This window comes from Hypanus sabinus, chromosome 14 (assembly GCF_030144855.1).
Source record: "Hypanus sabinus isolate sHypSab1 chromosome 14, sHypSab1.hap1, whole genome shotgun sequence".
NCBI lineage: Eukaryota > Metazoa > Chordata > Chondrichthyes > Myliobatiformes > Dasyatidae > Hypanus > Hypanus sabinus.
The window spans coordinates 33,549,498-33,565,974 of NC_082719.1; the positions used below are offsets into that span (position 1 = coordinate 33,549,498).

Genomic DNA, 16,477 nt, shown 5'->3' on the forward strand with positions numbered 1-16,477 from the left:
TGGTTGAAGAGATAAAGGACTGAAGAAGGCAGAATCTGATAGGAGAGGACAATGGAGCATTGAAGAAAGAGAAGGAGGGGCACCAGAGGGAGGTGGGCAGTTGAGAAGGAGTAAGAGGGCAGCCAGGGCCTTCCCATTGACCTCCCTGCATTGAAGCCCCTGCAAAGCCCTATCCCTGTACGTAGAAGTGCCTCTACAAGTGCCACTTAGAGCCCCAAACTTCCAGGTGAAGTGACACTTACCTGTTGGGGTCAACTACTGCATATGGTGCTGCTGCTGCAGCCTCCTCTACATTGATGGGATCCGGTGTAGAATAGGGGGCTGCTTCATCAAACATCTTCACTTCGTCCACCACAAAAGACAGGATTTCCCTGTAGCCACCCATTTCAATTTAACTTCTCATTCCCATTCCGACATATCAGTTTTTGGCATCCTCACCTTCACTTCTCCTCATCACCTCCCTCTGGTACCCCTCCTCCTTCCCTTTATTCTACATCCTCTCCCATCAGATTCCTTCTTCTCCAGCCCCTTACCTCTTCCATTTATCACCTCCCAGCTTCTTACTTCATCCCCCTTCCTCCTCACCTGGTTTCACCTATCACCTGCCAGCTTGTACTCATTCCCTTCCTCCTCCTTATTTTGGCTTCTTCCCTCTTCCTTCCCAGTCCTGATGGAAGGGCCTCAGCTTGGAATGACAACCGTTTATTCCTCTCCATAGATGCTGACTGACCTGCTGAATTCCTAATGCATTTTGTGTGTTTTGTTCTGAATTTCCAGTATCTGTAGAATCTCTTGCATTAATAAGTTAGCATCTTTTACTAAATTGCTTTATTTTGTATCAAGTATTCTACAAAAGGTTGACTGAGTACAAAGGTATCCACAAAATTTACTATTTAAGTAATGTATTAAACTTGATAGCAGTGGCATTTTGCGGCAATTGGATTTCAAAGGCAATGCAACTCCAAGCAAGGAAAGGAATGGGTTTGAGACAGTTACTGTAAAAAAACAGTACAAAGACATTAGTGCAGGCAGCAGCATCCCTCCGAAGGATGCTATACATGCAGAGGGGCAAGTAGCAAGAAGCTGAGGGAAACTTCACTTTTACTTCTGAACGTTCCTTGAATGTCAGGATCTTCCCTCCCATATCATGTCTGAGTACTCTTTTCATCTGGTATTTATCTCACTTTTGCAATTGTGCTGTTTGATGACATTTTCTGTTCCTTGTCCCAGTTCCCATTCCTACTGATGCAACATTCATTAATTATAGTCCTTTAACATCTTTGGACTATTTTTACTGTGCCCATAGTCTGTTTTTTATCAAATAAGCTATTGTTTGCACTGTTGTAACTATGTGGTTTTGTGCAGGTATTGTTGCTTTAGTTTTTGGTCTTGTTTGTCTGCTTGATTTGGAGCTCCTTTCCAGGGAACGCGCTAAGACGGTAGCGCAATATTAATACGCAGCAGCCTCTCCAGACTCTGGGCAAACGTTATGTGGACTTTCTAGTGTAGTCTGTTTTGTCATATGCTTTTGTGATATCATTCTGGAGGAACGTTGTCTCATTTTTTAACTGCATTGCGTTTGTGGTTTCTAAATGACAATAAACTGAATCTGAATCTGAAAGTAGTGAAAAAGTAAAATGTTGTGGGATTTGTTTGAACTTCTGGTTTAGCACAGAGAACCAGCAGTATACATCTGGTGTACAGGAAGGCCTGAGCTTAGTGAATGTTGGAAAACCAGGTGACTTGGCATTTATTTATGCCTGTGTGGATACTGGCTTGATATCCTGTTTAAACTCCTTTAAAAGCATGTGGGCAAAACCTAGGAAAACCTGCTCCAGTCATGCTCACCAGCAAAGGAAAATGCTGATTGCAACCTGAAGAGGGGCCAAGAGTATCACTTAGGTTGAACCCGAGGAGCTGTGTATGATCAAATGGACAAGGATCCCATCAACACTTTATTCTAAACAGCCAAAGAAATTAAACTCCTAATCGGTGTTTCTTACCAGAATGGTTTTTTGATGCTTTAATTAAATTACAGAAACTGCCGAGCTAACATTGCATTACAGATTTTATCAAATAAAGAAAGGAAAACACAGTAGCAGTTACAGACACGATGAGTCCACAGATGGTTCCGTCCAAGCCCAGACACCTACAGCATTCCCTGCGTGCACTTCTGGTGTTTGAGGCTAATCTATCCAAAAAAACTAAACAAGTTTAGCCCAGAGGGAAAAAATGCAAAATCTAATTTTTTTTAAAGAAATAAAATCAAAAAATTGTGTAACATTATGGTGTTATCTGTCACATGATGGAATTCAACTCCAAATAAATATTGATTATTGGTTCAGTAGAAATGAAAGCAACAGAAGAAAAAATAATTTTTGCCCACAAAAGATGATGTACAACACTGCCAACATTCTAGAAATTACTTATCCAGCTAGTGTTCTGAGTGATAAAATGTATAGAGTTTTACAAATAATGAGACAAATGAAATATCTTCCCAGAAAACAACATTAACAAAAATATATTTTACACAGTTTTGTTCAAAGCCTTCCAATAAATGGACATGGAATAGAGGTAATTAACTATTCCTATGGTTGGAATCTGCAAAGTTCCAGATTATACCTTTTATATTCAAGAGTTTCAATTCTGACAAACACTATATGTTCATCCATTAGCAGAGTGTTAGAAGAAGCCTACATTGGCAAGGTATAACCAAATTAATGTTTTATTTCCATTCCATAAATTGATTCATTGCTAATCGATATGACATATTCACATGTGTGCCTTTGTTTTTGATATAGTTTCTTTTCTGTCGCTTTGAAGGCTGTCATGTGCAGAAACGCCGATGTTATTAATAGACACTGTTCCGTCTGATAGTGAGGTCAGTGTGACATCATGACAAACTGTGCTCACACTCGGCCATTGGGCAGGATACAGAGAGGAGAAAATGATGAACAAAAAACAAATAAATTATTTACAACCTCATCAAGCTTGAAAGTGCTACTTGGCTGATGATTTTTAAATTAATTTTTATGTGTACTTACTGAAACACAAGGGAGTTGGACCAGACAATTTGCATGCAAAATGCAACAAATGACCAGCCTAAATGTTGGATAGTGGAGAATATCAAGCAACTAGTTTGAAGAAAAGACAAATGTAACTCCAGTGGTGTTTCAGTATTTAACCCTTTGGCATGACAAAACTGGGATAAATCCAATTAAACAGTAGGTTAATAGCAATCGAGATGGTTAGGCATGAAAAATTAGCACATGAAAGAGCTGTCAGTAGCCTTGGATAAATTTACTTTGAACTTTCGAATCTTGCCACATATCAAAACACCACCTGGAGGAAAAAATGATAATTGCCGCTCCCTTTTTTATCAAAGGATTCAATACAATTGAAGTTGGAACCAAAATGGCGCAATAAAACGAACAACTTGGAAAAAAAAGGGGAATTAGTAACATGACAGTCTCTGTGGAGGGCCATAGGACAAATATACAGATGATAGGAAATGGTGGAAGAAACTCACAAGATATTCAAATGTTCACATCTGCAACCTTCATTTAAAATTAACTTCCTGCTGAGTTTGCTGTCCTCTCAAACAAGTGATTTATTTTTGTACAAAAAACTATTGTAACACAAGGGCATGCCATTCAGGTAATGGAAATCTGTCCTATTGGAACTCAGAAATCATCACCAAAATTTAAGATTCAAAATAAAAATGATCTCTTTCAGAGCTTGCTTGAAAAAAATGAACACAAAACATATGCAGAGAATTGAACTAATTTATCAAAGATAAAGATTACAGATTGCCAGTTCATAAGGAAGGCCACTTAAAAGATGTACTTTAGAAACAGACGAGACAATCTTTTCTTTTGATAGTTGGTCAATGATACTTCATCAAACAAGTCCAGTACACTAAAACATCCCTTTTTTCTTCAGTCTACAGCACTATCAGGATTTCCTTGCCTGTTAACCAGGCATCCACGGTGGCGTTACGGTCGAAAGAAAAAACTTTCTTCAGGAAGTAACTCCAATTTTATTGATGAAACATGGCTCATTATATGGAAAATCATAATATGAATAGTCTTCTTGGAGAGCAAACCCTTCATAACAATGTCAGCACAACATCATAGGCCGAGGCGCCTGTACTGTGCTTAAGAAAAATTTTAAAAATGCTAAAAATTAATACAATTAACGTGCTTTTTAAATTTCTACAAAACAGAAAGGGCTTTAGTTAATTGATAATTAATTAATACTTTACCGGCTGTTCTAAATAACTTTCCAGACCTAAATTTATTTAAGAATTCTAATTGGCAATAATCTCTCTTTAAGATGTGTTTTACCCATGAAGATGATTCTTATGTTAAGACTAAGATATTTAGAAGAAAATCCACCTTTGTTCAGTTTGAGTTGATCAGAAAAAAACTTTCAATGTGAGATGCCTGAAGACATACAGCCAATAATAAAACTTCAATCAATCAACTTTCAAGCAAAATAATAGCGCAGTCCTTTTCTGTAGGAAAAGCCATCAAACACACAAATTGAAAAAATAATAAATATTATGACAAACATGACTTCTATCACTAATAAAGTTATAAAGAACACATAAACTAACATGAAAGCACAGTCATTTAGTCAGACAAATATTCCCCACAGATTCAATCAAAAGTTATGACGAATTTCTTTCAGACCACAATCTTGCAGAGTGCTGTTCTTAATTTAGCTGCAAGGTGTAATTACTGCCAAAATTATTATTATTATTATTGATTATATAATCAATGGCATAGAAAGTAATCTTTGAAAGGCATTGCTATACCTTTACCTGCTTATAGCTAATCTTAAAATGATTGTCCAGTTATTTTTGCCATTATTTCTTTCAAAAAAACAGTTTTTGAGCCTTAATGATTCTTGGAATGCTATGGACACATACCCTCCATGTAAAATTAACTAAGAATTACCAATCCAAATAAAGTGATAGCCTTGTTGCTGATCCTTTGCATTTAAGTGATTGGTAGCACCTCTATTCCATGGCTATTCCATGCTTTAAAATTCCATGGTTTTTGTCTGTTGCAAAATATCCATGTTAATTAGTAAAACTAATTCATAATCAAAATAAATAATTCCTATTAGCACAATGGTCAAATTCTCTAGATGCCACAGACTTGATTATTAATGAAATACAGATATTTTGCAATATTGAGAACACTACTTCCTCTTGTTGATGTCTTCATTTTTTCTTAAAATTAGAAGTATGAAATACATGTTTTTAAACTCATGAATAATAAAACTTTTACATTTTGGTGTTGTTGGCTCCTGCCTGCCAATAATTAATATTAATGATGCTATTGTACATCACCAGCAATAATTAGAAAAACTGAAAGGAACAAATCTCTAGAGTTATTCCAAGAAAAACTTGAAATTTATGTAATCAGCACTACAATCCTATATCGCAGTCCTTATAACTCTGCAATATATACCGGGGAAATCATAAAATGCAAAAATTAAAACAGAACTTGCTGCAAACCAGGCCCAGAGGTGCTGGAAAACCACCAGCTAGTAAGCATCTGTGGAGAGAATATTGCTTTCTGCGAATGTGCTTCAGAGAAAAGATCCACTCAAAAGCCATTAACTAATTTTCAAAATAAAATTTCTCTTATGAACAAAGCAACACTTAGATTTCCTGATGGTACAAGTCAATTAAAGTAGAGGAACATGCTGGGGTGTTCAACCAGTATTCTCATGTTGGACTCTGCTTCTATTGAAGTCAATAGAACCACACCAGGACATATGAACATAATACAAAGCAACTTCAATATTGCATCTTTAGTTCAAGAGAATGGACAAATTTGCCTGCAAGAGAAACATTTTGAAACAGAACAGAGAAAAATAAAACTCCTCTCAAAACTTTATCCACAGATTCTTTTTAGTTTGAAGTTTAGAATGACTCTTTTATTTAGGTGAAAGAGAAAAAAATGTACTATAAACTGAAACCCATCAGAAAGGTAGCAGAAAATTGTTTTAATTAACACTCTATCCTAACTTTTTTCAGTAGTTATTAATCATTGTGATTATTTATTCTATTTTGAAGTAACAAATATGGAAAGAGTTCCTTCTTAGTGTAATTCAGATAATTGCATACAATATAGAAATTTCCCAGCATAACCAAAAGAGTTTTCAAGGAAACTACTGTTTCTTGTTGCTCACAAATTAAATTTAGAAGTTTTATCATAATCTTTAAACTACAGGAATAAACGAAATATGAACTATGCCACATGTTCTCTATGATTTTCTCCAGTATTTTCTGTATCACTCTCAAATATTGACTGTGGATCTGTAGTCACCAGGCTGTGCAGCTGAGAATCTGAATTTCTTTTGGAAGTCACATTTAATGACACAAAAGTTGTGTTATCTCCAAGATTATCCAATGGTTCATTAGTTGATTCATTTTGATTCCACTGGTCACATTCAGAATCAGACTCTTTGGCTGATTCCGGACTGGCAATGAAGGATTCCAATACAGATGAAAGAGCATCATGATTGTGAGATTTTTCAATAAGCTGCATTTCTGAATCACTTGTTTCATTACAGCCGTCGCTTAATTCAGTAGTAACTAACTTTTCAGTCATTTTTGTTATTTCATTTCCTGAGTGAGATTGGGATATTGGTGAATCCATTGTTTGGGCATCTGTTTCTAAAGGCAAAAATACTGGACTTCCACAATTATTAGTTTGTTCCACTTGCATTTCTTCAGACCCAGTGGAGTTTTGCTTTTCACTGGTCAATTCTAGTGCTGCAGGTTGAGGTGGAGTCTCGTGATCTTTTAATTGATCTGTAAATTGACAAAATATCAGTGACATTTTATAATCCTAATATTCATTACAGTGGACCTTGTTGACCCCAATTAATTCTCTATTTTCCTAACGTATTAATGAACTCAATTCCATTATCTCTTTCACCATTCTTCACAGTCTGGTGTTACCAACAGAGGAAATAAAGCTCTGTGTGGAGCTAGTTTTGCATTTTAAAACATCATCAAACCTATGGTGTCAATATAAGCAATCTTCTTGACCTGCAAAAGGCATTAGATTCTGAAATAAAACAAATAAACAAATGTTAACTGTACTAATTATCATAATTCTTATTGGTAAGGAAAGATCAGGATTTCTTTATTTATGGATTGTAAATTACGATGAAAGATTGAAAATATATTTCACCAGTTAATTTTCGCAAGATTTTATCTACATTAGTCAGATTTGAGAGAAATGTGACCAAGGTGCCAGACAGTGTCACAGAACTGACCGGTGGAGCCAACTTGAAAAGCAAAGTTCTGAAATTTCTATTTCAAGTTGTGGTTCCAGAACTGATTTGTTTCCCTCTTCGGCAGATTCTGTTTCAGGTCTTTTTTGTGAGTACATTCTACTCTGTTCCCAATATGAAACTTGCAAAAAGAGGTTCAAACACTGAGAAGCCAAACTTCTCCAGGAAATTCATATGCTGCCTGTGTGCCCTCTCTCTCTTTCTGCCTTTGTTGTGAGCTTGCATGTAAATCTAGATTGGCCTCTTTCCCCATTCATTTTTAGGAACGACATTACACTCACATGTGATTCACTGCCTGCCACATTCACATCTGCTGACTTACTCTCTATATAAGTAGGGACCAATCAACCCTAACTGTTGTATCTTATATGGACTGCTGCCAGATTAACCTGGTCTGATTGCTTGCTGTTTTTCAAAAGCTTATTTCCTATTATTTTAAATCATCTGTTGCCTAATCTGAAATGTAGTACTGCTGGTGGCTTCTGTTCCTAATTTTAAAAATTTATCACAGGTCCAATTAATTGGTCCAATGTCTTTTTGTCTCCTGGTCCCACATTTATATCCCTATAATCCCTCCTGCTCCCATATCCCTATAATCCTGCTTGATAGGAGGCCCTCAGGGTCAGGGTCAGGGTTGACCGTGGATATTGAGTTTTAGCAGTCCATGTGATATGCAAGCCAGGGGGGTACAATATGGAGAGCAAGCAGTTGCCTATGCAGCAGGTTCCCCTCTCCATGCAGCTGATAAATCCAAAGGAATAGCAGAGACCGAGAGAGCTTGGCACCCAGTGGCATTACAGGAGATGCAAATCAGCATTGAACTCAACATAGGACTACGCTAGAGACTCCAGATCTCAATTTTTTTCCTCAGGGTTTGCTCTGAAGTGACTGGTTTTGAGGCATTGTGATCTACCGTTGTCCCTTCTCCTGTAGGTAGAAATGGTTCTGCTGGGTTTAGTAGTTAAGCCACAGGTGAAGGCCAGGAGATAGACTTGGTTGTCAGAGGCTAGGTGAGATGTGCACCATTGAGAGCATTTAATAGGAAGTGTGAGCTAATTTCCAGGGTATAACAACCCTAAGGAAAAATCCAGCTTTATACACTGTTTGAAACCCATTGTTTACCACAAATAAGAAAACAAACAATTGTACATAATTAGCTGTTAACAAGTTTACACTTCACCATTTGGCACTTTCCATCCTTAAATAACAAAGTCTACAAAAGACATCGACAACACATGCAAAATGCTGGAGGAACTCAGCAGGTGAGGCAGCACCTATTGAAAGGAATAAAGAGTCAATGTTGAGCTGAAACCCTTCATTAAGGCCAGGCATCATCTGTAAGAAGAAGCACGGTCGACATTTCGGGCCAAGACCCTTCGTCAGGACCAACTGAAAGAAAAGAAGGCTCCTGCCCCACCAAATTCATTTTTGCATACCTTGACACTTGTTTTATCCCCCCTTGTTCAATCCCTTCCCACCTATATTAAAGTGCTTCTTCCTATAGATGCTGCCTGGCCTGCTGCGTTCCACCAGCATTTTGTGTGTGTTGCTTGAATTTCCAGCATCTGCAGATTTCCTCGTGTTTACCCTTCAACAAGACTGGAAAGGAAGTGGGAAGAAGCCAAACTAAGATGCGGGCGGGAGGGGAGGGAAAGAGTATAAGCTAGAAGGTGATAGGTGAAGCCAGGAGATGGGGAAGGAGGGAGGTTGGAGGAGGGTGTATTAAGTGAGAAGTTGAGAGGTGATAGGAGGATAAAGTAAAGGGCTGAAGAAGGATGAATCTCATAGAAGAGGAGTGTGGGCCATGGGAGAAAGGGAAGGAGGTGGGACACAAAAGGTAGCAAGTTATCTTAAATAGTTTGTGTTACATTAATAAAGCAAGGTAATATTTCATGTCTATAACCTTTCATTAGTATGCTATTAAGTTTTGATGAAAGACCATAGATCTAAAACATTAGCTCTGATTCTTCCCTACATCTGCTACCTGTCCTGCTGAGTATTAACAGCACATGACTTTTTAGTTTTGATTAAATTTATTGATTTATTTCACAATGTGAGCAAAAGCAAATTGAATAAATGAAAAGGTAGCAAAAAAATCATGTTTTAATCATACACTTTCTCAAACCAACTTAAGGAAGCATTTCCAATTCTAATCAAAATTCAATTACTATTCAACTCACTTAAAAACATTTTGCTCAAGTGCAGAGAAAAAGATAAAGTAGAATGGTTAGCCTTAATAAAAAGATAGAAACTCTGAGTATGGGGAAGAATTGACTTTTGGTACAATAGATGAAAAATACCAGTGCAAAATGTTTTTCCATGTTGGATTCTGAATTTGTAATCTGAGTCTGAGAGGCATTTGAGCTAAATTAAGATGAAGGCATAAAAAACTAATTCTGTATGCAGTTCCTTTAGGACTGGAAACCAAAGTGCTATTGATGGAAATATTAAAAACTTAGTTCTAATTACAAGGAACAAGGCAATTTAATTAGAGAAACCACATGAGGCATGAAAGAATTTCTTAAAAGGCTTCTGTACCCAAGTTTTAGAATCACAAGTGGATGTAGCAATGGATGTGAATGCATTCACTTGTCATTCCTAAACAATGGCTTGATCTAACACATATCCATCCCTTCAGCTGAAAAAGTAAGGGATTCTGAAACAGATAGGACAGAGTTGGCCCTACTTGTCCATGCCAACCATGATGTCTATTGAACCTTGTTCCATTTGCCTGCAAAAGAGTCATATAAATAGGCTGGAACAGAAAATTGATTTAAAGTTGGTGTCCATAACAAGCCTCAAAGGACAAATAAGATCAGAAAGATGGTGTGACTTGTTAGGCAGGAAGTATGTATGGAACCATCGTCAGATTGATTCTCAACTATCCAATCATGAACTGCATAGGAGAGAGCAGCCAAGTAGTGAGGAGGGAAAACATTTAATAATATGATTGTTTTTGTTAATTTATGAAATTAGGGATAATGCCAGGGAGAACAGTATTATGTACTTAGCCTTTAAGAATAACTTTAGGACGATACATGACAGGGGTTTCCAACCTTTTTAATGCCATGGAGCCTATGGACGCCATGTTGGGAATTCCTGATATATGATATTGCGGGTAGATGAAGGATATTTGAGTACCAGATTTTAATCTGAATTAGGGAAAATGAAATACAGTATGAAATAGCAGAAACTGTTTATTTATATATAAATAGATGCACTTCAGGTAAAAATGCAAGTGGACAGCACATTGAAGGCTAAACAAAAGGCATGCATCCTAAGAAAATCTTTTGCATAACATAGCTGCAATGGAAGACTGACAGGGAGGATAATTAAGTCACTATTTGAGATGCTAAAAAAGTGCTCGGTAAAGGATTTAAGGGCAGAAATACCAGCAATAATAAAGCTTTCTCAATTGTGTTCAAAATGATGAAAAACCACATTGGCCCTTTGAGAGATTAAGCATGGCAGATTAGATAAGAGGATCAGGATATGGTTGAATTACTGAATGGATAATTTGCAATGGTTTTCATTACTGAAGGTAATGCTAAAGTGACAACAATGTTGCTGGAATTGATTCAGTAAAAGCCAAGGTGGCAATGGTCTAAAACCAGGATTAAAGCATTTTGACTGAACATGCTGCAAGGTAACGATACACAGTAATTCATCTCTAAGTACCGGGGAAAATGGCAGATTCAATATGTGAGGCAAGGGCTCGTTTGAGATTGGGGATCATTTCCAGTAAGCTAGGAAGGGCCTGTGTGGTCCAAATGTAAAGTGGATAAAGCCCTAGCAATTATTAGACCTGTCATTTTAAAATCTGTTCCAAGGGATGTTGCTCATGATCGCGTAGAGAGGAATTTAACCTGAAGTGATCAATGATCAACATTGTTCATGAAAATGTATCATAGAACTTAGAACATTACAGCACAGTATAAGCCCTCTGGCCCATGATGTTGTGCCAATCTTTTAACCTACTCTAAGTCCAATCCAACCTGGGGTCCATATACCTCTCGGTTAATGGTAAAAGGTCCATGGCATAAAAAAGTTTGGGAACTCCTGATCTAACCTTTTCCTTCTATGTACATTCATTGGCCACTTTATTAGGCACTTCTTGTACCCAATAAAGTGGGGATTCAACTTCAAGTTTCAATATTTTGTGCATTCAGAGATGCTTTTCTGCACCCTGCTGCATTAACACCGGCTATTTGAGTTAAAGCCACCTTCCTGTCAGCTTGAACCAGTCTGGCCATTCTCCTCTGACCTTTCTCATTAACGAGGCATTTTCACCCACAGAATTGCCACTCACTGGATTTTTTTTTTTTGTTTCTTGTACCTTTCTCTGTAAACTCTAGATTGTTGTGTGTAAAAATCCCAGGAGATCAGCAGTTTCTGAGATACTCAAATCACCCTGTCTGGCACCAACAAACATTCCATGAACAAAGTCACTTAGATCACATTTATCTTCTAATCTGAACAACTGAACCTCTTGACCATGTCTGCCTAATTTTATGCATTGAGTTGCTGCCACAGGATTGGACGATTATATACATTAACAAGGAGGTGTACAGACATGCCTAATAAAGTGGTCACTGAGTTGAAGCCCCCCATTTTTCTATCATCCATATGCCTAAGAGTTTCTTAAATGTCCCTAATGTATCTGCATCTACTACTTCCCCTGGCATCCACCATTCTCTATGCAAAAAAAAACCTCTAACATCCCCCTCCAATCATCTTAAAATTATGGCCCCTTGTATTAGTCACTTCCGCCTTAGGAAAAGTCACTATTGATCTGTGTCTCTTATCATCTTATATATCTCTCATTCTCCATCACTCCAAAGAGAAAACCCATCATGATTTACCTCACAAATGCAAGGGATTTGCTTGAGGAAGTCAATAAGGAGTGTATGAGGCCATTGTGGGTGATATTCTTTGCATCAGGTTTTCAAAAAGCCTTTATTAATGCACCAGATGGAAGAGATAACACTGTATGGGTCTGGCAATCCAAAGGCACGTTGGGAAAAGTATTGGGAAGCCAGAATAAGGCAGTGGGAGGTAGGGGATGGGGTATAATCAGGAAAGTGATAACTTCCGCCTCCCTTCCTTTCCAATCCTGATGAAGGGTCTTGGCCCGAAACAATGACTGCTTATTCCTCTCCATGGATGCTACCTGACCTGTTGCATTGCTCATGAAATGCCATGTTTTTACTTTACTTACCATTTTGCTGCATCTGTGATTGAATATCCTCAAACATAGGTGATTTTTCTCCTTCATCCCCATGAATGGTAGCATCAGTTAATGTTATAGTTTCTCTCCCTCCTGTTGTCGTCAAAAGTTGTAATAGGTTAAAAAAAAATAGTTGCGATATAATTACTGATAATTGAAGTATTGCACACCCTGATTCACAGATTTTTATATCTCATGAAAGGTTGTAATTAAAATTAATGTACAGAATTGTACTAGTAGAGGCACAGAGCATGGACACATACTCTTCAGCCCACTGAGTCTATGCTGACCGCTAGAGCCAATTTCTGGTGTTTGGCCCATATTCCTCTAAGCCCTACCCTTCCATGTATCTATCCAGTTGCTTTTGAAATGATCCTACTGAACGTGCTTCAATCACTTCATCTGGCAGCTCACCTCCTTCTGTGTCAAAATGTCCTTTTTAATTTTTTCCCCTCTCACCCTAAATTTACGCTCCTTGGCTTTGGACTGACTAACCCTGAGGAAAGGACTGTCACCATCCACCTTATCAATGCCCCTTATAATTTTAAACATCTCTATACGATTGCACCCCCCCCCCATTCTTCTACATTCCAAGGAATAAACTCAGCCAGTCTAGTCACAGCAGCATTTTATCAGCCTTTTCTGCACTCTCTCCAGTTTAGCTATAATCCCTTCTATAACAGGGTGACCAAAACAGTACTCTGTACTCCAAGTGTGGCCTCAGCAATGACTTGCACAACTGCAACAAACTCTCCCAACTCCTATACTTAGACAAAGGCCAACATGGTAGAAGGTTTATTTCACCACCCTGCCCAACTGTGATGCCACTTTCATCGGACTATGTATTTGTACTAAGTTCACAGTATAAGTTCAATGCTCTTTTGACTTTCCAAAATGCATTATCTTACACTTAACTCACACTCCATTTGCTACTCCTCGTTCCACTACTCCAGCTAATCAAGATCCCACTGAAATCTATGCTAACTTCACTATCAGCAACAATGTACTCTATAGCATTGATACAAACCCCAAATTTAATACTCCAATACATTTTCATTTATCAGTACCCAGAAAGTACCTCACTGTAAATGTGTTCCAGGGCTTTGGAGTCAGATTAATGGCAGATCCAACAAACTCTATATTAGCACTTACTGATTCTGAGAATATTGAAGTACTTGTAAAGTGTTTAGATAACAATAAAACAGTGTAGAATACATTCTAATACCAGAAGTGTTCAGTAATTAAGGAAGGTAACATTAACTGTATTGCTTATTGAGACCATCTTAAAAGTTGATATATATAAATGTTATTTTTTCCCACGGGCAATTTAATGTGGTTTTGCATTTTTCAACTAATGAAGTTAATAGATGGAAATCAGGTGGGGGGGGGGGTATTTGCATTCCACGATTCCCACCTCCTTACACACAGCACACCAAGGGAAAACAACTGCAGATTATCCTTCTCATTTACATTTCTCTTCGTTCTCTTCCCGTTGTGAATATGTTGTCATGAGCAAGTTGGACAGGTAGCCAGGCACAAGAGTGTCCACAAGATTTTCCTTTCATTGCTGATCAATAGGTTGATTTCAGTCTTCCATGTACAACTGACATTGTTAGCTTGTAGAGTGGGGACACTGATGTACTAACATCCAATATTTAATTTACCCTTGATATGTAAATCTAGATATTATAATTGATACTGATACACACTGTTAAATGTATATTTTTAATTGTATTTCTGAGATTATGCAATGCTACCGACCATTTCAATGCTGCATGCAGCAGTTTCATTTTCAGAGTCAGATTAAGATTTCAGGCAGATATTTTGAGTCAGTAGTGAAATTAAACAATTAAATTTTAAGCATGCCATGTCTCAATGAGTATGTACAAACAAAACCTACTCCCTAATCCCACAGAGATATTGTAGCTCAGACCTGTTGGATAGCGAAGAAAGAGAAAAAAAATGGCCATTACTTTGAGGAAAGAAAAGCTGCATTAATGAAAGTTATTTAATATGTTTTATATTTAGCAGACTTGATTATACAGTTTCCACTCCAGGTCAACTTCTTCACCAGCACACAAACATAATTTACTCACAGTGTCACATCACAGATTTACAAATATGCAATTGATGTATTTAAGCAACTAAAATGCACTCTCTATATGTGTAATGTTAATCATACAAGATTCACAATTCATGCTGTGAACTCAGCATTCCCCTCAATTCCCAGTAACAGTAACATTACTGGACCACAGTAGGACAAAAATTAACAAAGGAATAGAAAGGAATGAGACGGTTGGTTGAGGTAATCTCATTTAAATTCAATCACATTTTATAAATAGCGTAGCTGGAACTCCTGCTAACCCTGTTGCCTGCCATGCTGTTAGTAATTCAGCACAGATCTGGGACTGAGACTGATCTTTGAGGGTCAGCACGATCCCAATCAAATGGAGCTAGATGGTCACCTTTGCTCTCAGCTCCAAATAATAACCTCCATCCACATTTCTCGTTTATCAGAGTCTGTCCATGTTGCTGGTTTCATGCCTTACTATGAGTCACCCTGTTAATTTGATTGACTGACACGGGAAATAGAACAAAGCAACGATAATGAGGTCTTGCTGCTTTAGAAAGACAAAAGGCAATACATTACAAGGGTACAATTCTAAATGAGGGCTCAGGAAAAATGTGACCTAGGTATACATGTGAACAAATCTATGAAACTGGAAGGGCAGATGGAGAAAGTGGTTAAGTTGTACACAGGATCCTCAGTTTCATAAGCAGAGGAATGGACTGCAAAAGTGATCAAATTATGGTGACCTGTTGAGTCATCCATGCGTAGAGTACTGAGGTCAAATTTGGTCATTCCACAGTAAGAAGAATTGGGCTCATCAAACATTCACTGGCATGGTACAGGGTGAGGGATAAGGGCAGTCCTTGTACTGTGTCAGAGATTTGTTTCTTTGAACTGACCACTTGCTGCTTTCATCATCCAGCTACACACATCACTCCACGTGTACTTTCTACACCTTTTCCCTTCATTCAATAATCATCCTAACACCACCCAGAATTAAACCAATACAGTATACATCATTAATGAATACCATTAGTAGTAATGGGAAAATGCTTTGAAAAATGTACCGGAGCATTTGTTTAAAGTTGGATTTCTATAAATGGGGTTATTCAGAACCTAGGGAGCCTCCGCATAATTTACTGATGTATTACAGGGACAATAAATCCAGTTTTATTTTTTGCCATACAGATCATTGATTGGGAAGACTGGATAAATTGCCATGGGAGATTGATGATAATTTTCCTGGAATAGATACTTTATCTAGAAATTTTAAAATCTGTAAAAATCAAGAGTGCATTGATATCTTTAAGTTTTAAATAATAACAAATTTACTTTTCAGCCCTTTCGGATCTCGCTGAGGCATATTTTCATCATCGTGAACGAGGCGATGACAGTGCTGTGACATTTGTTTGGGGAATACAATTCAGTAAATCAGAAAGAATGGTGAATGGACAGAGTGGACAGCACTACAGCTGTTCCCAGATGAAGAATGCAAACACAAGACTGAAATTTTATGAATAAGATGGAACAGTGTTAGATGCATGAAATCAAATTGTTTGAATACGAACACAACGCTGGTAGAACTCAGCATATCAGGCAGCATCTGTGAGAAAAGAGTAGCCAACGTTTCGGGCCGAAACCCTTCATCAGGAATCATCTCGGCCATTCAATGTAAGCATTCTTGAAGGTGATATAACAGTGGCCAAGTGTGTTAGCTCCTCTGGTTCCACAGTGATATGTTAGTGATAGTTGTTCTACAGGCTGGCCTGGTTGAACTCCCCCATAATGACAAGGAAGGCATTAGGGTATGCTGTTTCATGTCTGCTGGTTATGGAGCTTAGATCCTCCATGGCCGGAGG

The 16,477-nt window shown here is 37.8% G+C and overlaps 1 protein-coding gene across 3 annotated transcripts in view; it reads right to left on the reverse strand.

Annotated features, from left to right (window-relative positions):
• Nucleotides 1-5,633: 5,633 nt before the first annotated feature.
• Nucleotides 5,634-16,477, reverse strand: part of LOC132404654 (coiled-coil domain-containing protein 149-like) — a 79,249-nt gene continuing 68,405 nt past the window's right edge. For all 3 annotated transcript variants that reach the window (XM_059988966.1, XM_059988967.1, XM_059988968.1), the window contains exons 11-12: nucleotides 12,539-12,640; nucleotides 5,634-6,832 (exon numbers count right to left, since the gene is read on the reverse strand). In XM_059988966.1, the coding sequence (XP_059844949.1) occupies nucleotides 6,267-6,832; nucleotides 12,539-12,640 (668 nt within the window). In that variant the 3' untranslated portion in view covers nucleotides 5,634-6,266. The remainder of the gene's footprint in view (nucleotides 6,833-12,538; nucleotides 12,641-16,477) is intronic.